This window comes from Denticeps clupeoides, chromosome 5 (genome assembly GCF_900700375.1).
Source record: "Denticeps clupeoides chromosome 5, fDenClu1.1, whole genome shotgun sequence".
Taxonomy (NCBI): domain Eukaryota; kingdom Metazoa; phylum Chordata; class Actinopteri; order Clupeiformes; family Denticipitidae; genus Denticeps; species Denticeps clupeoides.
In genome coordinates, this window is record NC_041711.1 from 18,587,378 (window position 1) to 18,611,724 (window position 24,347).

Consider the following 24,347-nt stretch of genomic DNA (forward strand, 5'->3'; position numbering starts at 1 on the left):
GTTATAGCAAACTCCATGTAGGCTTTCATGGGCCTTGCACTGAGGAGAGGCTTGGGCGACTCTGCCATAAAGCCCTGACTGGTGGAGGGCTGCAGTGATGGTTGATTATTTTTACTGCTTTCTCCCTTTCTCATTGGACTGCATCTCTGGAGCTCAGCCACCGTGATCTTTGGGTTCTTCTTTACCTCTCACACCAAGGTTCTTCTCCCCTTATAGCTCAGTTTGGCCAGACGGACGGCCAACTCTAGGAGGGGTTCTGGTTGTCCCAAACGTCTTTCATTTAATGATTATGAAGGCCAATGCACCTGTAACCTTGGCTCTGTGCCTTGCCACAATTCTGTCTCTGAGCTAATCAGACAGTTCCTTCGACCTCATGATTCTCATTTGCTCTGACATGCATTGTGAGCTGTAAGGTCAAGTGTGTCTATATAATCAGTATAGTCTATATGATCAGTGTCTATATAATCATACACAGCTGGACCTAAATGTAGACCCATCTCAATTATGATCAGAAGAAATGGACAGCACCTGAGTTAAATATATATGTCTTAGGTATTCAAAACTGATTAAATTATTTTAGCAAATGGCTACAATGAGTGAAATATTTAAGGGGTCTGTCACGACTGCGTGCTGACGGGGAGGGAAGCGCAGAAGCAGGACATGCTGGGAACGGGGTTTTATTAACAAATAAACAATAAATACAAATAAACAGCGGCGCGGTGGCCAAAACGGGAAATAAAGGGGAATCAACTTAAACAAACCCGCAGGCGTGGGGCGATTGCCAGAACTCACAACATAACACATAAAGTCAAGTTCGTGTAGAGTCCACGAAAATGCCATCCCTTCCGAAGGGGCGGAAATGTCTGGCTTTTAAGCGCTGTCAGGATTGGCCACCGGTGATGAGCCCAGCTGCAGTCAATCCTGACAGGGTCTAAATACTTTCCATACCCACTGTACACTGGACCGTATTAGGTATTTGTAATGGGGGTGTTCCACATGCTTTGATATTAGTTCTATGTATAATTTACGATAAATCTGTAATGAATATGACATTTGCACAGTTGGTTTCATTCATGTTTTAGCTTTTTTGCTTTTGGGCAGCTCTTTTGTTGGATAGCGTTTCCCTGGAAACAGTTGTTTAGCAGGTAAATGGCAGTCACGTTCAGATCAGGTCCCATCCGCACGTGGTGTTTGCCCCTTTGGAAAATTCTGAAAGGTTAAACTCTTTGTTCTCTGTATAGAATCCTGGGGAAATGCTTTGTTGTTCACCTGTTTGTTTCGTGTCTGTGGGAAGTGGTCATAGGTGCACCCGAAATGCGCCTAATAAAGTAGCTGTAAGTGTTCTCATAAGGTGATACAAGTATTTTGTCATAGTCTGTCAAAGACAACATGGCTACAGTAGTCTACAGCCCTATACTTAGTTTTTTTTTATTTCCTGCCTTTAGAATGTTATCCATTCACTCAGGTACCTCTGCATGTAATGAGCATAGGTCCATTACTGTGTCTAAATGCAGTTTTATTTTTCTCTCTGCTTCTATCTTTTGTGGTGCTTAAAAGTGGTCCTTAATCTGGTAAAAAAAATACATATGTTAGTTTTATTTATCAGCTTATGTCACCATCGTTCAACATGCTTTGTGTCACAATAATTCCTTTTACTTTCACTTAAGCCCAACATCACCTTAATGATTTTGTTAGTGAAGTGTTGGCTCAAATGTATTTTTTGTCTGTCTAGGCAACCTGTTTTACTAGAGTAGATATAATATAATTTCATGATTTGTAAGCTTCTTTCGTCTTTGAGTCGTATAGCCAGGTGAATTTGCTCATTTTGCTTGTGCAAACAGGGGACAGTGCAGCTCAGCGAAATTTGCTTTGCATGTTATTTATGTTGCATAAAATATAGATGAGAAAATTAGTCTCACACAGAGAAGCTATCAAGAGCCAGCCAGCCATATGCAATTCAGTTCAATTCAGCGCAATCATTTTCCTTCTTGTTTGTTTTTGGTTTTATGAGATTGAGATGGGAAGAAGTGCTCCCTTTGTGATGGCACAGAATTTCATTTTGCATCCCTGCAAATCAATAATTCAACATGAAAGCCTGTTGATATTTGATTTTCAAGCGACCCCATCATATTTCCTATGATAACTAACAACCCTTTATTGTGTTTGTTGCACAGGGTTTGTTGTGAACGGACCAAGAATTAATAATGAATGTAACTGTTCGTTGACTCCTACTCTGCACTGATACCTGTAGATACACATATTTATATTTTCAAGCCTGCTATGAATTTTATTTGAAAACAAAAAAAACAGGCTGACCTTTGAGCACCAAAAGTGCCATAAAGAGACCATAGGAGCTCATAAACAGGCCTGTTGGGTGCTCACAATGAGTATGAGAGGAAATTCTGAACCTCACCTATTTATATGGCCTTCAATTAGAAGCCATTATTTCCTGCATAATGGATTATTAAAATGCATTGTTCCTTGATCCTGCTTGCATGGGAGACTAGAATAAAAAATGTAAAACATGTAGCTAGAACTGCTGCTCCCTGATCCTCTCCAGGGCAGATCTGGAATGTGCTACCTAGGCTCTTTTAAGGAACAGATTTAACATGATTTTCAAGTGATTCAAGCCATTCATGAATTTATAACATTTACAGCATTTATCAACGAAATTTGCTTTCCATGTTATTTATGTTACATAAAATATAGATGAGAAAATTAGTCTCACACAGAGAAGCTAAGCCTACAACAGCACAGCAATCACCATTCTGACGTGGATAAAATGGTAATCACTTCACCAAAAAATGTGATGGCCATTAACAACCCACCATGTATTTCTTCTTTACCGCCTCAAGATATTACTGCCATAATAAATATCCAAATATCACAAATATCCCCTTTAATCTGACTATGTATACATATGTATGAATTACAATAAACAGAAAGAAGAGAGTACTTTAATGATCGTTGTAATTCTGCAAGAGCTTTGATTGCTCCTTGTCTGTGCCCAGTCACAGCGTATTATTAAATTTTTACATTGTACAGCATTTATCACATGGCCCTTATCCAGAGTGACTTGCAATCAGTAGTTACAGGGACAGTCCTCCTACAGACACTCAGAGTTAAGTGTTTTGCTCAGGGACACAATGGTAGTAAGTGTGTCAGAATCCAGTCCAGAAGGTGATACTCTGGGTCCGGAGTTTCATGTTGGTCCTGTGTTTCTATGATTCCTGATTTGTTTTCACTTGTGTATGCCTGTATAAAAATGCCCAGTTTGTGTCTATTTAGTTGTGTCTATTCTGTTGTGTTATTGTTGGTGATATTTCCCCTGTCGCGTGCTTCATGTAATTAATCCCCTGTCTCATGATGTTGTGTGTATGTGTCCTCTTTCCTTCGCCATGTCCGACAACCATGACAAAGTGGGGTTTGAACCTGTGACTTTGTGGTCTTCTGGTTAATAGACAAGTATGCAACCCACTAGGATACATGTTACTAGGATATATGTCTTCAGTTCAGTCTGATGCAATTTTTTTTTTCTTTGCACCATTCCTTCACTTGTAACAAAGACCCTGTCCCTGTTCTTGGTCATACATTTACATTTACATTTACGGCATTTGGCAGACGCCCTTATCCAGAGCGACTTACAACGTGCTTTCAAGTTACCATCGATGAAGAGATCAATTCCGGTTCACTAGGACCCCAACTATGAATACATCTATTTTATTCACTCATGTTGTTGTTATTCACAGATAACACCATCTCTGCTGCTTCCACCCCATGTCTGGCAGGTTTTATGCCACTTTTCAGTCTTTTTTCCTAGTTATTATTGAATATTAAACAGAACTGAATGTGTATGGAGAAGGTCCAGGTCACAGTGAAAATCCTTTGTTCATAGAGCAGTCAAGTTGCTGCTGTCTGCCAAGCAGACAAAAAAAATCCAGAACCTCAAAGCTTTTCAGCTGTTTCCTCAGGGCTGGTCTTACAACTCCAAAAAGCCCACAGGGCAAAATGATGCAGCAGAAGAAGATGAATAATCTAACCTTAAGAATAAGTTTAAAACCACCTTGGTAGTCATGATCATATCTGGCACTATATAAGTTTTTCATGATGTCTGCTATGAAATATGCAATGAATCTGTAACCAGTAGTAACTAATTTCTAAATGGAGTAGTTTTAATGGTTTAAGAACTTTACGTCAATGATGTTTAGGCTGTTTCACAAGATAGTTCGCTTTTCAATATGTTTCCCAGTCATAGTTGTTGTTTTCTCCCTTCAGCTGCTCCTGTTAGGGATCGCTACAGCAGATCAATCGGTCTGGTTGTCTGCACAACAACTTAGCAAAATGGTTACGCCGTATACCCTTCCTGACACAACACTCCCAATTTAGTGTTATTATCATTTGATATTTTTTCAGTGATTAGTTGTCACATGTGCAGTGGCCAGGCATGAAAGGTGCCCAGGGCTTGGGACTGGCACCAAGAAATGCCACACACATCCCCAGTGGCTGGGTTCCATAGAAAATGTATTGTAATAGATAATATTGGTGCTGCTATGCCAAATCACATACATATTTTTTCTTAATTGCCTGGTAAAGAGATGCTGGTGGGGTCAAGGTTGACTCTACAGTGTCTCAAGTTGGATGACTTCAGTGCCAGTGATCTCTTCTGCACGGGTTTGGCTCATCAGGTTAGCAGGGCTGCACAAAAACGCAATTCTAATCAAATGTGAAATTTAACTTGAGAAACTCGTATAATATAAGACCAAGCTGTCTCCACAGCAACAGAACTGATTTGTTATAGAGCACAAAGAAGGTGGAGGACAAAATTATGTAACATCTGTTGATGAGGTAGCAGGCTAAAACCAAGCAAACACTCCTGCCTCATCCCTTCATTCTGAAGTGTACATGAACCTGCAGTGTCTGTCAGGCACCAGTAGTTACACTTCAATGTCAAATGTAAACACACTCTAGTACCAGATTTGTGCCAATGTTGGGGTGGGGGTGCAAAACTGCAACCACTGTGGAAAATCTTAGCTCATAATAACAATAAAAGACACAGTCTACAGCATATCTAGGTTATTAATATACTTGTGTATAATGAATTAGCATTCAGGTAGTGTGTTAGGTGACTATCAGAAGGGGTCAGCAGAGGGTCAAGTAAGGCAGTCCATGGAGGTCAACTATGTCACATGATCACATGAAACTCCCCAGGCAGGATATACCATCCACAGTGGAGTGGATGGTGAAGGATGGATAAAAGAAAGAGAAGAGTGAGTTAGTGATGAGTTTGCAACAAATGACAGTAACTGAAGAGAGAACTAGACATTTCTGATGGCACTAACTACTGCAGCATTACTAATGGTGAGGGGAGTGTTGTTGAAGGCTAGACTGGATGAATAGGATTTTAGTCTGGATTTACCTACAGATATTGTGTCTGAATCCCATACAGGTTGGATACAGGTTGATGGCTTACCAAGGCAATGAGTTCAGAGAGTGTAATTGGGGAAAAGAAAATAAGTGTAGGTGCAGACTGATCCATGAGGTCCTCAGGAAGATACATGGAACTTTGCTCATCCACAGGAGTATTAGCTAAGATGTTCTGTCTCATCTGATTGATTTTATTGTCAAAGTAATCCATAAAAGTGCTGCTGCTTACTATAGTTGTTAAATCTATGGAATTATCATTAGCTCTTGTTAGTCTAGCAATGCTGTCAAAAAAGAATTGAGGATTGTTCTTGTTTTCTTCTATCAAAGATGACAGATGAGCAGCTCTAGCAGATGAAATAGCTTTTAATTTTGGAGGTCAGTTGACCATCTGACTGATATTCTGGCCCCAATACCATCAATCTTCATAATCAATATTTCAAAGGAATCCTAAACAAACTCATGTGGCTGCTAGACACTGAAATTAGGCATAAATAGCTGCTAGTCCACCAACACACCAATTTTGGAGTTTTGTTTAGAACAGAAACCAGGAGGAGTTGCTTCATTAAGAATAATGAAGTCACCTTGCTTAAGACAGGTTTCTGTGAGGCAGTGAAGGTCTAAAGAGTTTTCTGTAATGACTACATTAACCAATTCAGTTTTCTGAGATAGTGCACATCCAGAAATGACCCACCACCCTTGGTGAGCAGTGGGCAACCATGAAAGGTGCCCAGGGAGTAGTGTCTGGAGACTCCAGGGGAACAGAGATGATGCCACATTCCACATTCCAGGAGACTGGGGCAAAGCTGGCTTACAACTGTCAAATCTGTCAAATCGCAAGTGATTACAAATCACCCTTGCACTTGAAAATTTTACATTATATACTTTTTACATGATATGGCCGCATACCTCTCTGTGTATTATGTTAAAGGTTCTTTGGCACTAAATGTCTCTCTGTCTGTGGCGTTTTTGTGTGATCATTTATGAAATGTGTATGAACAGATCCCTCATACAAAACTATGCTGCTTCTGATTTATTTATTCGCTGTCACACTGCATAGGCTTTCAGACATGAATATAAATGTGAAAGTATAAATATGTAAATGTACATTTCTGATTTGTACAGATGCATACTTACAGCAATAGTCCTTCCTCCCGTCACTGCATGGCAGTTCTCCTTACTGGATGTGAGTATTTCTCAGGAAGTGAGATTCCTGTCAAGGTAGGGCAAACATTTCATCGTCATTTGAGGTGAATGGATAAACTTTTTTCTTGTGCCTTTCAAATGATAATAACACAAGCAATTAATTCAGATGGCAACAGAAACCTTATGTGGCAGATGAAGAGGGGTTTTTGTTTTGACCCCTGTGCTTTCATGTCTTGTTAGACGTGTGAACGTATCAGTTATCCTCCACCTGCCTGGTCTTCATCTTCTCACCACTTGTTCTCCTTCTCCACCACTGGTCTTCATAACTCACACCACAACCCTCTGCAGTTGTAAACGGTGTATTTGTGTATGCCTGCCTTTCCAAGTGTGCCTGTGACTTTGAGTGCACTTTGCATATTCAAGCGCTTCCTACAAAACGGCACAAAGGACCTCATTCATCTGCTGTACTCTCCGTGCTCTGTGGTATGGCTGTGGGGGTCTGCCCTGAGGCAGGAATGAAGGCTTTAGAGAGCTATGAGCTTTTCTGGGTTGAAAGGTTGGTCGGGGGTTTATGCACCCTTGATTCCTGAATTACAGGTGGAGCTATCTGACTTCTGAAGACCGCTCTTTAACCCAGTGGTTGTGTCCCTGAACCTGGGCAAGGTAGGAGATTGGAGCCCAGCCAGTAAGATACATTTGAGCACATTTATACACCTGAAGGACCTGAAGACTCTGTGTCTGTGTGTGTGTATGTGTGCTTGTGTGTGTGTGTGTGCCTATTCTTTGTTTGTCTGTCAACATTGCCCATGGTGCTGGTTGGATTTGAAAAGAGAGTCAGATCCTTGAAGACAGCCCATGGACTTTTTTGATCTTATCTCAAAGTCAGACTGTCTCCCAGCTTGTGTGTGTGTGTGTGTGTGTGTGTGTGTGTGTGTGTGTGTGTGTGTGTGTGTGATGCTGTTGTCGTCGGTGGGAATGCTATAAGAGGCCGTGACTATTGAAACTGGCTGCCCTTTTGATTTATACCTGGCAGGAGTATACACCTGATTGCCACTGTCAATAAACGCCAGATTATGGATCTCACAGATAGCAGGCTTTGGCATCTTTATAGCACAGCAGTGCATCATCTCGGACTCTTAAGTTCCTCAAGAGAAGATGGCAAGAGACAAATGCATGGCTGAGTACTGCTTCATATCCACTGCCACAGATAGAATGATGGCCTGAAGACTAAATGCTTCCTCCTTGAGGTTTTCTTGCTACACCCCTTGCAATAATGGAGCTTTCTGAATGACTTTTCTGTGTGTAAGTCAAAGTAATAGCTCTCATCTTCTGTAACTCTGTTGAATGAGCATGCAAACCATAACACATTAATAACTACAGCCAGCATCTGTCACATTATCTGAGTGTTTTTCTCTGCAGTACAATTGTTTATAGAGAAAGGTTCAAATTTTAAGATTATTTATTTAAGTATCTTTCACCACTGCTGCAAAAGGCTTTTATTCTCAAAGGTTAGTGAGTAGAGATTAAAAACATATCTCTGGGTTTAATGTAACCAAATTGCATGGATTTGATTGTATCAGTATGATATAATGAGCAGCTGAGATGACGTTGTTTGGGTATAGTAGAGTGTATAAAATAAAACTGAATGTTCCCAGCAGGGTTTGTGATGACTAACGTAGCACATGGGCAGATTGGAAAATGTTTGCTCTGGTGTTTATGGCCCAAGGTGGCTCTGTGTCAGCAGGAATGTCTGGCGCATCGCTTATGTGGCCCGTTGCACCGTAGCCAAACAATTTTGCTATCCTTTCCTGCACGGCAGACCGGACCAGACCTGAATCAGCACTGCGCATGGCCCCCTCGCCCTCACCTGAGGACAGAGCCTAGTCACGGCGCGACATTGCCAGCCTTCTCCTCCTGCAACGTGCCCTCACAGCCCGCAGATGGGCTGACCGAACCCAATCACTCAGGCTGTCACAGAGAATTCATCTCGAGCCAGATCACGGATGAGACTGCTCCAGATTTAAAAGGGACCTGCTGTCATTGTTGCATGAAAGCGGCTCTTTTAACCACGGGGACCGCTGTGTTGACACGCTCCCTGCTGACAGCATCCAGGCCTCTGTGGAAGGGCTTAGGGCCCCACTCTGAAGCAGCTCTCCACAACCCAGCTGGAGAGGAACATGCTTCCCGCTTCTCGCCTCAGAAAGGTCTACAGACATAAACAGAAATGGTGGCTCTCCAAGAAGTGCCAAGCGGGAGAATGGAGCCCTCGTTTGGTGATATTATTGCCTCAAGTGTAGAGAGATGGCAGAGTAATGTAATGGCTGCCCTCAGATCTGTGCTGCGATGGGTGTGTGTGTGTGTGTGTGTGTGTGTGTGAGTGTGTGTGTGTGTGTGTGTGTGTGTGTGTGTTTTTGATTAAAGTGTTGAAAAATGAAATTAAGCACAAGCCCCTTCCCCCCCCACACACATACACACACACACGCATACAGAAACTGTAAGTGAAATTATGGAGAGTCATTATAACTTCAAGCGCATCCTAGAGATCAGAGAGAAAAATTGATCTGTCTACACTCTGTATGAAACACAGGGCAGTTGGATTAAATTGCAGATGTTCAGGACACTGTGATATCCAGAGAAATGTACCTGTCACAGTTTTTTCTCATGCCATTGAAATTTTTCTCTGTTCCAGTAATATGTGACTGTGTCACGATGGCTGGACATGGCGAGGAAGGAGGATGCATACGCACGACGTCACAGGACAGGGGTTTAATACATAATAAACAGGACAAGGGAACATCACCACACACAAACAGGATAGTTTTATACAATGATACACAGGTGATAACAATCAGGGAACATTACACAGGACGAACATGAAACTCCGGTCCGAACTCCGGACCCGGAGTAACCCCTGCCGGACCGGATCATGACAGACTGTCATCTGGAACAGGGCCATTCTGGGGAGTTGCTTTTATTTAGATCAAATGAGACCAAATGAGAGCTTTGCCCCCAGGCAGCTCTAATTGAATCTGTTCCGTCCCAAGTGAGAGGTCTGAAAAATGGCAACATGCTGGCCCATCTAAATTAGCACTAGAGCTACTAGAGCCTCCACAATGGATTTGATAGTCTTCAATGACCATTATGACACAATCAGATAATGTCAGTGCTTACTCAGATTTAACATGGCAGTTCTCTTCCTGGCCCAAGAAGTCTTTAAAGAATGTAGTTGAATAAAGAAGTGGCAAAACAATAAAAAAGAAGTTCCCTCAAAGCCAATAAACTGCTGTAAGACAAGAACTGGTCATGTGACAAGTAAAAACAGCATCGTCCACAGTCCAGGGGACCGAGCTTTTGAAAAGTGCCACGGGCAAGGCACTGTATCTCCATAAACCCGACACCACTGACAGCAGATGTGGAAGTGTATTTGTATAGAACTTTGCAAGATAATACACAATAAAAATACAGTATTAAAACCAGTTCTAACTAGGAACATTAAAATGTCCCAACTTGCACAGAAAACTTCAGCAGGAGTCAAAGGTCAATAAAAAGGTGAATTTTCAATGCAGACCTGATGTGGTGATGGACCTCAGTAAGTGCTGAACTGCTCCACAGTTTGGAGTACCTGAGTAGCCTGGAGGTTGAGTGGGCACAGAACCATGAAATGGTTTTCTTAATAGCAAGACCTAAACTGGATTTTGTTCTTGGATGATTCATTTAATGCTGTAACTACATGCATTCACTGAAAACCTAGAAGAACTTGAGGGATGAGATTCTGACCCCGCAATTAAGTTTAATGTGTCCAGCTTCACTAACAATAAAAAAGACAAATTTGCATTCAAAGCCAAAGAAGCCTGGAGGAGAAACTCCACTCTAAGCATACTGTACAAAAGAAAGCTGACAGATATCTCAAACCGATGTGGTGGTAAAACGTCTTAAAACGAGATTTGACAATGTCTGTTGGGAACTTTAGACTGAATACATCATGCTGCGATGTAATAAAACTAAATTAAAGATATTAAGTAATTGTTGAGAGGGATCTCCTTCGGATGAAATAGGGTGGTTAAAGCCAAGTTGGTCTATGAACCAGAGTACCACAAAGCCACAGGTTCAAGTCCCACTTACTACCATTGTGTCCCTGAGCAAGACACTTAACTCTGAGTGTCTCCAGGGGGACTGTCCCAGTAACTACTGACTGTAAGTAGCTCGGGACAAGGGCATCTGAAAAATAAATGTAATGTAAATATCTGCAGAAATGTAATTTTTTTTACTTCTTCCCAGTGTACAGATTTTGTTACATTTTTTAGATAACAATGTACCCAGATCACTACTAAATGATAGTAAGTGTTGTCACTCAATTACGATCCATCACTTAACTATAACGCTTATTCCTAATCCGGGCTGCCGGAAACCATTCTGGGACAAGGTGTGGGAACCAGCTCACTTTAGGGTGCAGACACACCTTTCACTTAAGTCAATAAATAGACTAGTGTTCATTAGACAGAGAGAGGAAACCCACCTCAACATGGGCAGATCATGCAAACCCCACACACAGAGTGTGTCCAAACTTGTCAAAGTTAAAAAAAACCTAACTTGCAAACATGCTGTGTGTAAAGCATGAAACAACGCATGCATTACCTACATCTCATTATTGGAACTGGGTTGCTTTATAAAATACAGAAAAATGATGTACAGGCTGGATGCAGGTCATTCCCTCTGTCAAATGACTACTACTGAGAAGATTCATGGCTCTGCAGTGAGGAGTTAATGTATCACACACAGCAACCCTGATGGGTGCTTTATGGCATGTCATTGTCATTGCTGGGTTAAGGTTAGCGGGGAGCGGACAGCAACCCTCCTGTGGCAGTGTCCGGTCTTACCCAGAACTTGGACATTGTGGACTGTGACTCGCTAATTTAGATTGCTAATTAAGGTAAGCAAAGAACAGCATCTACTCAGCCCCTCAGACCTTTTGTATTAGAAGATGTGGTAATGGTAAGATGTGTGTTACACAGTGTTCCAGACTCTCTATCTACCCATAGTGTAGACTACAGGATAAAGTCAGGTTAGTTTATATTACAGGTTCTCTGACTGAAATGTGCCTGTTGTCACCTTTTTTTTTTTTGGATTGGTTGTCCTTTTCCTTTTGTTTTCTAAATCGCCTCATTAAAAAGTCAAATCAATGAGACTGCAGATCGCTCCCCCTTTGGTGGGTTTTGCCTTGTGTTCATTTTCCCACCACCTCTGTCACATGCTCCCTAATGGCAGATACTCGAGAGTGTGTCAGATTTAATCAGTGGAGGACAAAGAGACGTGCAAAACTGAAGGGGAAATGTGCCCCCTACAGGCAGGAATAAATACACAGGAAATGGCTCCTTTAAAGGCTTATGTTTTCAGATAAAATATAACACAAAAAGCTGGAAGCTTTCTAAGAGACAGAATAAGATAACGCACATATGCTTAAACACACACACACACACACCTACAGCGTGAGTGATACCCATGTTCTACTTTCTGCACAACATCAGAGATGCCCTGCGAAGCATGAGTCCAGGAGCTGTTTGCCCCCTGGTACAGATCAATAGATGGCAGGTGGTCAGAGTTCGTCCTCTGTGGTCGTGAATCAGGAGAGTTGGTGTTCCAGATTACATCTCTTCCTCTGAATGCTAATGCAGCCCAGCAGACCAGGCCTGCTGCCCGACCCTGTTAATTTAATCTCACTCCAGGAGGGCAGATCAGAGTGCAAGTGAATTGTCTTTTTTTCTTCTTTTCTTTAACCACACCCACTAGGTGTGCCTTAGCTCTTGTTTCAATGGCAGTCCAATTACATGTGCTGTTCCAAGGTTATTATTAAATGTAATTAACAGCCTTTTCCAATGGTTAAGCCATCTGGGTGTATTTTTAGGATTCCCCGGAAAGTCACCTGTCTTTCATTTACGTGACTCCATTTACCAGGAGGAAATGAAAGCCTTCACTCTCCTGAGTTATGGGTGACCTTTAAATCAGATTCCTGGCCTTTCACTGTGTCTTGCATGGCAAAGCAAGGAGGCTTATTACTCCTCTTGAGCAGCTTAGCACAAAACGTCGACAGAGAACAGAATGAGTGCAAACTGCTCCAGCCTTTGAAGTCAGACTCTACATTTCAAAGATCCTGTCATCCATCATTCCATATGCCATCTTCTCGGTCAATCCAATTTGTGATTTGTGAGGTGACAGGGGTGGGTAGCAACGTAAATGTAATGTGAAGGCCAGAGTGACACTTTAATGGACGGGCCTGAAAGTTTCTCAGTTACTCCCACAGCCTAGTTCTACATGCAAACTTGGCAGGAAAAATGCAAATCAATTAGTCTTTGCTTATACATGTATTAAAATGTTATAGAAAATATATAATTTACAAGAAAATAAAATATAAAAAAATACACTATATTGAAAAATCCATTCTGGCACATGTCTTAAACAACATTAAAATCTTACAAAACACATTGAAAACTAACACACATGCAATCACACAAAGTACCCTGAGAGGTTTTTAGACCTACGTCCAGGCCTACTCCAGTTCTACTTTGACTAAAGTTTAGTCTACACTGTAATTTGTCTACACAGGTATTTCCAAATGTGGTGGATCCTACTTCTTTCAGCAAATGAACTCCATCTGTTGAATTCATTAGATATAATAAAGAAAGGTCCAACAGGTGATGGTGTATGTCACAGTGAAAACCAAGCCAGGGATACGGAGGACTGTCAACAGACCTACAAAAGACCTGGGGAAGGATACAAGAACCTTTCCTCTACATAAATCTTCCCAGGCGCACAGTACAGCCTCTATCATTGAAGAGATCTGGAGCAACCACCAGCATTCTTAGATCTGTCCGTCCATCCAAATTGAGGGATGAAGGGCCTTGGTCAGGCAGGTGACCAAGAAACCATCAGTTCTCTCCAGACAAACAGTATAGCAACGTTCCTCCAATCAGCCCTGTATGTGGCCAGATGGAAGCCGTTTCTCACTAAAAGTCACATGGCCGCTGCCTGGGACGCCTCTCAGACTAGGATAAGCAAAATCCACATTTGGCCACAACGTCCAACCTGATTCATACCATCCAGAAATTAAAGCTGGAGGTGGCAGTTTTCTGCCACGAAGGACACTGTTCAGGATTGAGGGAACAATGGGTGCAGAAAAATATATGGGCCAATGGTTCTGCTAAGAACAATGGCCGACCTGAGGCTGTCAGTCATGCCACGTACTAACTGCAGATATACAGTAAGTCCAACAGCGTGCCTACAGAACCTATTGCAACAGTCCAGTATCATCAATTAATTATTTAATAGATGGAGGAACAATAAGGCATAAATGATAACTTATCAAAAGCTAATAATGCCTTTTTTTTTAATAATTTACCACTGATGGCTGCAGATTGTTTACTGTCCACAGAGCCAATTAGTTGTAATACCAGCACATTTAAATGAGTCTATTTCCATTTCCTCTGCTCCAGCAGTAGTAACACACTTATGTGGGGGTTGAGCCGCTTAATCATCCAAGGTGCAAAGCGATTTTTGGCCAGAAATGACAGGACAAAAACAAGATCTATATTAAATATAATACACCCAGCTCCCGGAGTGCTGCACCCGGAGGAGAAGTGTGTTTCTAGAGATAAAAATAACACATTCATCAACGGGAAAAGAGACCTCCACGTGCTGGAAGCTCCACCAGCCCACAGCGTGACTGAAGGGATGAGGCACGCTTCCTTCAGAAAAATATCCATCAGCCCACACCTAGGCTTAAGAAATGTGTGGCCGCCCCAGCACATCTCACCAGCGCAGGGAGAGAATGAGAACGCAGACATGCAAATCCTTCAGTAAAACCTTGGAGCAACAATTCCATCAGCGTTAGAGACTGAGGAGCACACACGATCTCTTTAAACCTCCACCGATAATTATATTAAAGCCTGACATTATCTTCATCATATTCTCATGCAGGATTAATCCAGTCTTGCTCTCATTTCAGCACAACTGATATGCTGCCAGTATGCAGCAATTATAATGCACTTTATTTAATTGGTTAATGATAAGTTGTGTTTGTAATGCACGACTGACAATAAACATACTCAATATGAACACACAAGAGGCTCATTACAATTCAGAGGACAGTAATCATTTTCACAATTAACTATAGACATAATTAACTGTAGAAATAATTCATGTAATTCCGGTTTATGGTGAGTGCATTTTTTGAGGTAATTGTGTGAGAAAGTACAGCCATCTTGTGGTGGAAAGGCACATTTCACCTAACCAGACAAGAACCATACAAAGGCTATTTCATACAATGTTTGTTGCCGACTCTACAGTGAACATGCGAATTTGAAAAGTACAAACTAGCAGGTGCTCACCTTGTAAAGGGAACTGTGTACACATCTGCCACCATGACAAATCTATATTCATGTTCATGCATAAATCACTGTTTTCCAGACATTCTATGTGTATGGATTATGCATCGTGATACATAAAGAAATTGGTAGTGTTAAGCAGCTGGAGAGATTTTGTGCCAAACAATCATACTTTAACTCGCCTCGGTATGTGACAGTAACAGTGATAGAGCACATCGCCATCTGTTACATGGAAATGACAAACTTTTCATGCAGTTATGTCCTTTAATGGATGAATGACTGAATAGTAGCAAAAAAGTGACAGAAATTTAGATATTGATGTGATTCAGCTTTAAATATACCAATCAGCCATAACATTATGACAGGTGAAGTGAATGACACTGATTATCTTGTTAAATAAGATAAGATAAGATAAAATAGAGCAGCAAAAAGAATAAATAGCATAAATAATATGCCGATATAGTATAAAAGGTTCGACATACAGGTAAATAATCTGGGGAATAAACAGTGTATGAGAGTACAAAAAATATCTGTATATACATAAAAAATAGATATTTGTGTATGTCTGTATACATATAATATTTGACAAGGGCCATATTGTGACGCTACTGACAGCTGGATTATTGTTTGTTCCAGTCTGCAGGGGTCAGGATCTACCAAAGGGGACCTCCAAATTCACCAGATCTCACAGCTCAGGACGTAATTACCGCAGCATACCTTCAGAGATCGAGTGGAGATAAACGCCTCGACGGCCGAGGACACCTTTATGCCGCAAAAAGGGAGATAATTTTGTACTATTGGCAGGTGGCTGTGACGTCAAGCCCAGTCGGTGTCTGTGTGTTCCCTCGACAGCCACCAGAGGTCGCTGCTGAACATCGCGGTCACCACGATGCCCACCGGTCAGACGCTGAGAGAGAAGGTTGAGAAAGGTGGTGGATGCCGCCCGCCGCTGTCCGAACATTTATTTCCACTGAGAACCGGCGAGGAATACTCGGCCACAGCAAAGGACATACAGCGGGACACCGCGACACCCCACCACCCGACAGGCGACCCGCTCTCCCCACACAATGGGCGGCTTTCTCGCGTGGTTCTGGAACGAGAGGTTCTGGCTCCCGCACAATGTGACCTGGGCGGATCTGAAGAACACAGAGGATGCTGTGTTCCCCCAGTCGGAGGACCTGTATCTGGCCGGACCTCTGGCCGTCTGCATCCTCCTGGTCCGGCTCCTTTTCGCCAGGTCAGTCCGCGCAGCGACGGAATGTCGGGGATGCCGTGGACACCTTCTCCTCCGTCCTCACGCCACCAGGAAGATCTGATCTGATATGATCTGATGATGCGAGATTAGATTAAAGGGGGCTGCGTGGGGTCTCAGCCAGTCTGCAGCTACACTTTTATTCGCCATTAGCAGGATAGGTTCAGTTCCACAATGACAGCAGCTGGTTCTGAAAGGTCTGAGAGTTTCTTGGGTTCTGCCGGATAGGAGATCATTGTTTGTCAGTGAAGCTGCTATCTAGGTTAAGACTGAGAAAAAAAAAACCTACTTACAAGTATTTGTGCAGTGCGGGTGGTTCTGCGATGTTTTTGATGACCCAGCTGCATTTTTTGGGTCGTATTAGGGTTACACATATTGTAAGTATGCAATACACAGAAGTGGATAATGCAAGTTTTCCCATTCAGCTTCAGAAAGACTTAATGCAAACCAGAGCTGATGCAACTGCTGCTGTGGCATGTAAATCTGCAATATTTCAATATTCAGTGAGCCGGCAAGTTCACCGACTTTGGAGATGACACATAACGTTAATCTCGTAAACAAATACGCTGTCCTGCCAAGAAGAGAGGAACATAACTCACGAGGTGACTGTGTTCCTTCTGTTCACGTTGAGTGTTTCAGCACAAACTTGGGACCATGGCCGTGACTCAGTTGTGACTTGTGGGTGTTCTTCTAGAAAACCGCTTTCTGCATGCGACTGCGTATACGCTGACCTGCCTGAACTTGCGGTTTGTGTGTCAGGCTGATCGTCAGGCCCATGGTATCAAGGCTGAGGATCGAGGTGAAAGAGTCTCAGAGAGCTCCACCCAATGCCATCCTGGACAAGGTCTACACCGCCATCACCAAGGTAACACATGCATTATAGATTTTCTCATGAGCAATATCTTGACCTCTGACCTTGTCATACTAAGGAAATGTATGTGCGAACAGCACAGGGTTGTGTGACGTGGCGTGTCTGCATGGTGTTTTTCAGCACCCGGATGAAAAGCGTTTGGAGGGACTCTCAAAGCAGCTGGACTGGGACGCCCGCACCATCCAGCGCTGGTTCTACCGCAGGCGGGACCAAGAGAAACCTACCGCTTTGGCCCGTTTTTGCGAGAGCATGTACGAGTCCATGATTCTTTTCTGTTATTTGTGTTTATTTATTTTTCTTTTTTCCACTATAACATATTATTTTCGTATGGACCACACAATGATGATTATAAGATGATTAATAATAGTGTATAACCACTTTAACCACCTTTCCACCTGATTGTTGCCTTAAATTTCACATTCAACAAAATTTGCTCTGATATTTGAAGGAAAAAATAATAACTAGGTGAATTTTAACAAGGGATAAAAATAACTATTTAGATTATAGAATATACTGTATATATATATTGTTTGACTACTCAGTTGCCTGGCAACTCTTGTGGCCTTGCATGAGAATAGTTCTTTGCTGATGACTTGTGTGTTTTTTCATTATACTGACATTTTGCAAGAGTGTAATCACGCCACTCTTAGAGCCCTCGTCCCCCGAGTCTCTCGCTGGAGGGTCACATCATGTTGTAGCCTCATCACCTTCTCATTTCAGGTTGTCATATGTGATTGAGTGAAATGATGGTTGGGGTTCACTAAGTGGGCCTGCAAATGAATTGTGGTCTGTACATATGATGCAGATTGATGGAATTGTTGGTGGGTGCACTCGTGGGCTCATTTTGTTTATCCTCCTTATCCAGGTGGAAATTCACATTCTATGTGTACATATTCACCTATGGAGTGTGCTACCTAAAAAAGGTAAGGGAACGTACGATAATATTACTTTAATGTTACTGGATTAATGTGTATTTTAACATTACTGTAATCAGCATCAGTTCTGGAATTTCTTTGTTTTTTCAGGGGAGCACATCTCAGAATACTATAGCTGCAAACTTTTCTGTATAGATCTATAGAACTAAGATCTGTGTTGTGTTGTTTTGAAGTACACTGCTCATAGCATCATAGCATAGGAAGCATAGGAACTGAGAGGTGGCTACAGAACCACGGCTTTATTGGGGATGTCTTGATAATTTCCTATAATTTCAAGCTGTTGTCTATTCCATTTGCACAACAGCATGTGAAATAAATTGTCAGGCAGTGTTGTTTCCTGAGTTGATTTCACAGAAGTGTGATTGACGTGGAGTTACTTTGTGTTGTTTAAGTTTTACTTCAGTATCACATCATATGTAGTAAAGTATCTGCCAGTACCCAATGCTGCTAACACTCTTATAGATTTTTATAGTTCTCATGTCAGAAGCATAAGGGGAAGTGTTGGTTTTACCGCAGTACAGACACATTGACATACATCTGATCATAAAAAAGCAGGCACTGCTGTATTGGACCTTCAGTCTTTTCGTGTACAGTTATCGTGAGCAGAGCTGATGAACCTGCTTGCCTGTGATCTTTAAGTATCTCTAAATACTGCTGGCCACATTTGCATATGAATAGTAACAGGAAAGGACATGAACTCTTGAATGTTTCTGAGCACTTAACATCCCATCTGCCATTCTGAGAAAATGGGGTTATTTGGGTGACGTGCTCTGCCATAACACTCAGCTTTAATGGAGGTGGTGAATACGTGTCCATGAGTGTCAGTTCTTGAAATGACCATGTTTCTTGGAAATCTGAGCGAGATTTCAGAGCGAAGGAGGCCACAACGCATCAGAGGAAAAGCCTGCTGGAATAATTGTGGTCAATGCCTGAAAAAAAATGTTCACCATTTTCATAAAAACACACCTCAAGGACTCGCTGATTGGTTGTCAGGCAACAGATGGTTCTAAATTGGCCAAGTGGCTCCCAGCTATAGCCGACAGTGGACTCTGGAGGAGCGCTGTCCGACTCTTAAAGTGAATGAATTATCTGTCATCCGTGGAAGGCCATATTTCCTCATTAAGGCCTGAACATTGTCTCCTGCCGCTTAAGAGTTGGAAAGTGCAGAAGTGTTGGACAATTGAGATTTGTTGTGTTTAACAGAAGCAAAGAAATGGCAGACTAACTTGACAGCATTAGTGTACTTTTAGTCTTTAGATCAATAGAAACAAAGGTGGTGATGATTGTCATGTTGTGTCTTACATCAGATTTTGTGTTTGTTTTCTCATGAAGACTCCATGGCTGCGAAACACCAGAGAGTGCTGGCAGAACTACCCATATCAGGTAGGTACGTAGATAGGCAGAACTTTATTAATCCCTCAGGAAGGTTCCTCAGAGAAGTTCTTTTTGGGCAGGTATCGCGTCACCTCTTTACAATTTATGTGAAGAGTCAAACAGCCAAAACCTATACGATTGCCAAAGACATTATTCTGGTCCTCTCAGGTCCCAGGGACAGTAATAACAGCTGTGACCCACAGGGCTGCACCGTGGTCAGTGTCACTATTCACTGGCGCAGCAATAAACCACTGGCTGGCTGCAGTTTGACTAATGCACCGAAGCACACCTGCCCTAACCCAGACTTTTGAATAATGGACGTGAGCATCTCGGCTAAACCAAAACCTCCCATCGTGTCCTAGAGCCGTCCACCTGTCTGTTATCCTTCATTTTGTCACAACGATGATCGCAGGCCAGCGTGTGTTGAAGTCATCATTTACATTTCATCAATCAAGGTTTCATCACCAAAATTAACAGAACCAATCGGGGGAAAAAGGCTGCCGGCTAGTTACCGCAGCCGTTCGAAGAGCAGGAAGACAAAGTAGGACTAACAACCCAGCGGAATGGGTTGTTCCGGGTCTAATCATGGAGAAAGGTGTACAGTGTGTGCTTTGATGAGCATCATTGAAATGCAGCCTGAACTTGCTTCAAAGGTCAACCGAGGTGATGTGCAAATGAACGCGCAATCTGATTGGTCCACAGCCCCTGACCGTGGAGCTGCGTTACTACTACCTGCTGGAGCTGTCCTTCTGTCTGTCGCAGCTTGTGCCGCAACTTACCGACATCAAGAGGAAGGTAGAACCACAGCAGATTCTTACCAACGTTTCAATATTCACATGCCAGCATGCTAATATTTATTACAAAAAAACCCCAAAACTAAGCACCCGTCTCTCTGAGATTGGAGACCATTTGCAGCATAAGCAAACAGAGAGCAATAGAGTGCCGATGTTGTGGCGTTTGTCAGATAAAAACTTTACGTGCGCGTTTTTTTATAGAACAGAGTTTCATAAACAGCTGAAGCAGCACGGCGGCCTACTTCTGTGACTCGGTCAGAGATAATCCTCCGACCGCTGCTGTGCACACATTCATATATACACACGCGCCCATGCCTACACACACTCACAGACACCACATTTGATTTTATTTCTATAGGAGAATATGTATCATATGCACTTATGCAGTATAAGTCTCAGACCAGCTTAAACGTAACCTCAGTAGACAAGGAAACGTTTAGCCTCTTATTCTGGTTTTCATTGAATATGTCTAAATATTTTGTTTCCTTCTATCATGCATGATTCTTTGAGAATCAGCATTCTGATCTTCACACAAAAACCAAGATCTGTCTGACACATTCACAGTCATGTTTTCACACGTTTCCTCAAGTAACTCTCTCTCTCTCTCTCCATCTCAGGACTTCCTTATTATCATAGCTCATCACTTGTTGTCAGTGTCTCTGATGGTGTTCTCGTATGTCAGTAACATGGTGCGAGCAGGGACCCTGGTCATGTGCTTACACGATGCTGCCGAGGTGCTGTTGGAGGTGAGTGTATCACTGGGCGCACGTTTAACAGACAAACACTCCCACCTTTACGTTCACCCATATGAAAAAAAAAGTGAAATAATCAACATTTAGGTTTTGAAATAACACTTCCTTCCTGCTGTCATTTCAATGCTTTTTCTGTCCCAGGCAGCCAAAATGGCCAAATATGCCCGGTTTAAGCGCTTCTGTAACCTCCTCTTCCTCTTGTTTGCCCTAATCTTCTTCACCTCCAGACTGGCCATCTATCCAACATGGTAAGTTAAATATAATTTTAATATCAATTATACATGCAGTATATCAAAGGGATCAAATACAATATGATACTTGGATGCAAACTATGAACTCAAATTTCTGCTTATCTGATTTTTTTTTATCTACTACCTGCCATTGAGGAAGCCTGCCTTGTTCATTATCATCTCCTGTATGCTTTCAACATGTGAATGGCAGGAAGGAGAATGAAAAATATCTGTCACTCTTGTCCTTTTTTTTTTTTTTTTTTTGCTAATGGGTTGCCTGATTGTTCTTGGTGCCTGCTGCTGTCATTATATATAAGAGCATTGCATTTCCAAAAGCACACTACAATAGGCTAACAAGAACATGTCAGAAAATTGAATGATGGTCAGCATTAATAATAATGTGAAAGTGAAAGAGTGTGCTGACGTATTGCATCTCTGTGTTCACATGATTGCAGTGACAGTGTTAAATGTTTCATTGCATTTCTGGATATGTTGTAGCATGTGAGTGAGTGAGTGAGTGAGTGAGTGAGTGAGTGAGTGAGTGAGTGAGTGAGTGAGTGAGTTTATTTAAAGAGTGTCGCAGGTGTAGAAGGTTCCACGTTTTAATAATTTACCCAATATCAATATTGTATGCTCAGCAGTTTGCATGTAGTATATCATTTAGGCAGTGAGAGAAATTTCTGGAAAAAATAGCAAACATAATTTGAGTAAGTTCCATAGCGTTGGTGGGAATCAGTTGTTTGTACATTCATTGATTTATTAACTCATTATCATATTTATCTGAACACATTATGAACAAGTAGTATAATAACAGCCCAAATGAACAGCACAAAGTTCAGTATTCGCTTGTCACCTTAATACTGCAAAAGAGGTTTCCATGGTTTCAGTCCAGGCTGAATTATTGGGTGTGAATATTAGCGCTCCGGGCTTCAGCAGAACCAGCATCGCAGTCGAAGTCATTCTAGTCATAAGAAAAAAAGGAACATATTGCAAGTTTATAACAGCATGCATCATTTAAGGTGCATATGCCTATAAATTACAGAGAGTGGGTGTGAGCTGTGTGAAGTCTGCATGATGACGGCAAATTAATTGCTGCATCTCCCTGTTGTACTGAACTTCAACACAACCGCCTCTATTTATTTATTAAATTGTAGATGTTTTACTGACAATCAGAATTATTGTCTGTGTGGTCTTTTTTTCCATTGAAGTCAGAGCACTGAGTCATTTTAATGAGGATGCTATTCATCGCTCCACTTAAATTTACCTGCAGTGACCGCTGTGGCTCTCAAATTACTCTAATTCAATTCGGTTGAGCTTAATTTGTGTTTTCAAGTGTTTTGTACCAAAGATTTTTTTGACATTTCTAAGAAGCTGAGTGTGTTGAATGTATAGAATGAAATGTCTTTCTGTGTAAGTGGTTTGAGTGGCGTTTGGTGGAAACACGGGGTTTGTTTAAGCAGCTTTGTCTCTGGGTTCTCAGGGTGCTGAAGACCACAGTGTTTGAAAGCTGGTATCTGCTTGGACCCTTCCCATCCTGGTGGCTCTTGAACGGGATGCTGCTTCTTCTGCTGGGGCTGCACTGCCTGTGGGCTTACCTCATCGTCAGAGTCACCTGCAGGGCCCTGTCAGGAGGAGAGGTGTGTGTGAAATGTACACTACACACACACATGCTGACATGAACTAACACACATTAACACAGATGTACATATCCATACCTGAAAGCCACAGTCATATTAATCATTTGTTGTTCTTCCCATTCTTGGACCATCTACTCTTCCAACCCCTTCGAAACAGGGTACAAACCTAAATCCTTTATGTGTAAGTACAGTTTCTTACATTTTGAACGTGTGACTTTGTGGTCATCTGTGTTACCCACTAGGCTACTACCACCCCTCCCTACTACCCCACCCACTTTAAAAAGCCATCACGCATGCAAGACCACCACCCCTCTGTAGAAACGGACACTCTGTCACTGTCACTCCGTCTTGACAGTCCGCACAGGTCCAATCGTAAACTTAATCTCAAAAGTACTTTCACAGTATTGATTTCCCTTCTCCTTGCCAAAAGAAAAATATGACCATCAGCACATACTGGACTATGTTTTCATTTACTGCTTAGCAATTTATTACAAAGGTTTGGAAGTCTGATCTTATATTTATTATATTAACCTTCCTCACCCCTTTGACCAGGTGTCCATGGACAACCACAATGATGTGGACTTCAGTTCTGATAATGAGGACATCCCAGCCCACCCAAAGAGACCCCACAGGGCACACAGAAGCCACCGGGCAACCAATGGAGCCAGTGGTGCCCACAGGACCAATGGATACCTGTGACACAGTGCAAATAGGAAACAGCTCCCTCCAAGTTCCATCTAACAAAAGATCTACCCCTTCACACATGTAGTTTCTGTGTGAACACACACATTCTGATTGGTGAACTGGCCCTCTGTGCTCAGACTAGTTTGCACTGTGCTTCTGTAACTAGAACAAATGAGATGAGCCTGACAAGACACTCCATTTAGTCATTCACAGTTCACAAGGAATTTACATTTTTTTCTATTTTACATGCCAAGTTAGAAGAGGCAAACTGATCTGTTAAATGAAATGAAATGAATGTTTTGCAGGTGCCTTTCAGCATATCGCTTTATCCAGCTTTTCTGTTTGTATGTTTGTGTTTGTTGTGTCTGTATTACATTAATGATCGTTTTGGTAGATATGATCTGTAATGATTGTCACTGGCCAACACTGACAGTTTATAACTGTGAGGGCCTCAGACAGTTTTTCAGTAAAAATGCCAGTGCACTAATACTTATTGTTTGTGATTTTTGCAATGACTTTATTCGAATCTTACGGATATCATTCAAATTGGGTAGCCTGTTATAATCCTTTGCACCTAAAGTATAGCATACATTTACGTAAGCGCACTGATTATTGACATGCACTTTATTTACTGGTGTTTCAAATTATTTAAGAAAAATACATTTAAGGCCACAATAACATTATTTTTTTTCCCAAAGGAATATAAATAAAATATTTTATGTAGGGTTAGGTTTAGGTTTGTGACAATGCAATAAACCACACATGATTGTGAAATAATATAAAAAATGTAGCCAATTATGAAAAATGAACATTAAAATGGCCCTTGCTTAAAAAACACAAAATATTGCAGCCTGAAACCCTGTACTGTGTGAA

At 41.8% G+C, this 24,347-nt stretch overlaps 1 protein-coding gene across 2 annotated transcripts in view; it reads left to right on the top strand.

Moving 5' to 3' along the window:
* LOC114789716 (ceramide synthase 6-like) overlaps positions 1-23,913 on the top strand; it is a 122,759-nt gene extending 98,846 nt beyond the window's left edge. The window contains exons 3-13 of one of the 2 annotated variants that reach the window (XM_028979021.1): positions 15,582-16,182; positions 16,957-17,062; positions 17,189-17,319; positions 17,934-17,991; positions 19,336-19,386; positions 20,080-20,172; positions 20,789-20,917; positions 21,065-21,171; positions 22,634-22,790; positions 22,948-22,971; positions 23,343-23,913. In XM_028979021.1, coding sequence (XP_028834854.1) covers positions 16,013-16,182; positions 16,957-17,062; positions 17,189-17,319; positions 17,934-17,991; positions 19,336-19,386; positions 20,080-20,172; positions 20,789-20,917; positions 21,065-21,171; positions 22,634-22,790; positions 22,948-22,971; positions 23,343-23,489 — 1,173 coding nt within the window. In that variant the 5' untranslated portion in view covers positions 15,582-16,012 and the 3' untranslated portion in view covers positions 23,490-23,913. Of the gene's footprint in view, positions 1-15,024; positions 16,183-16,956; positions 17,063-17,188; positions 17,320-17,933; positions 17,992-19,335; positions 19,387-20,079; positions 20,173-20,788; positions 20,918-21,064; positions 21,172-22,633; positions 22,791-22,947; positions 22,972-23,342 lie in introns of those variants that run through there. The other variant, XM_028979020.1, reaches the window with a different exon arrangement.
* The last annotated feature ends 434 nt before the right edge of the window (positions 23,914-24,347 follow it).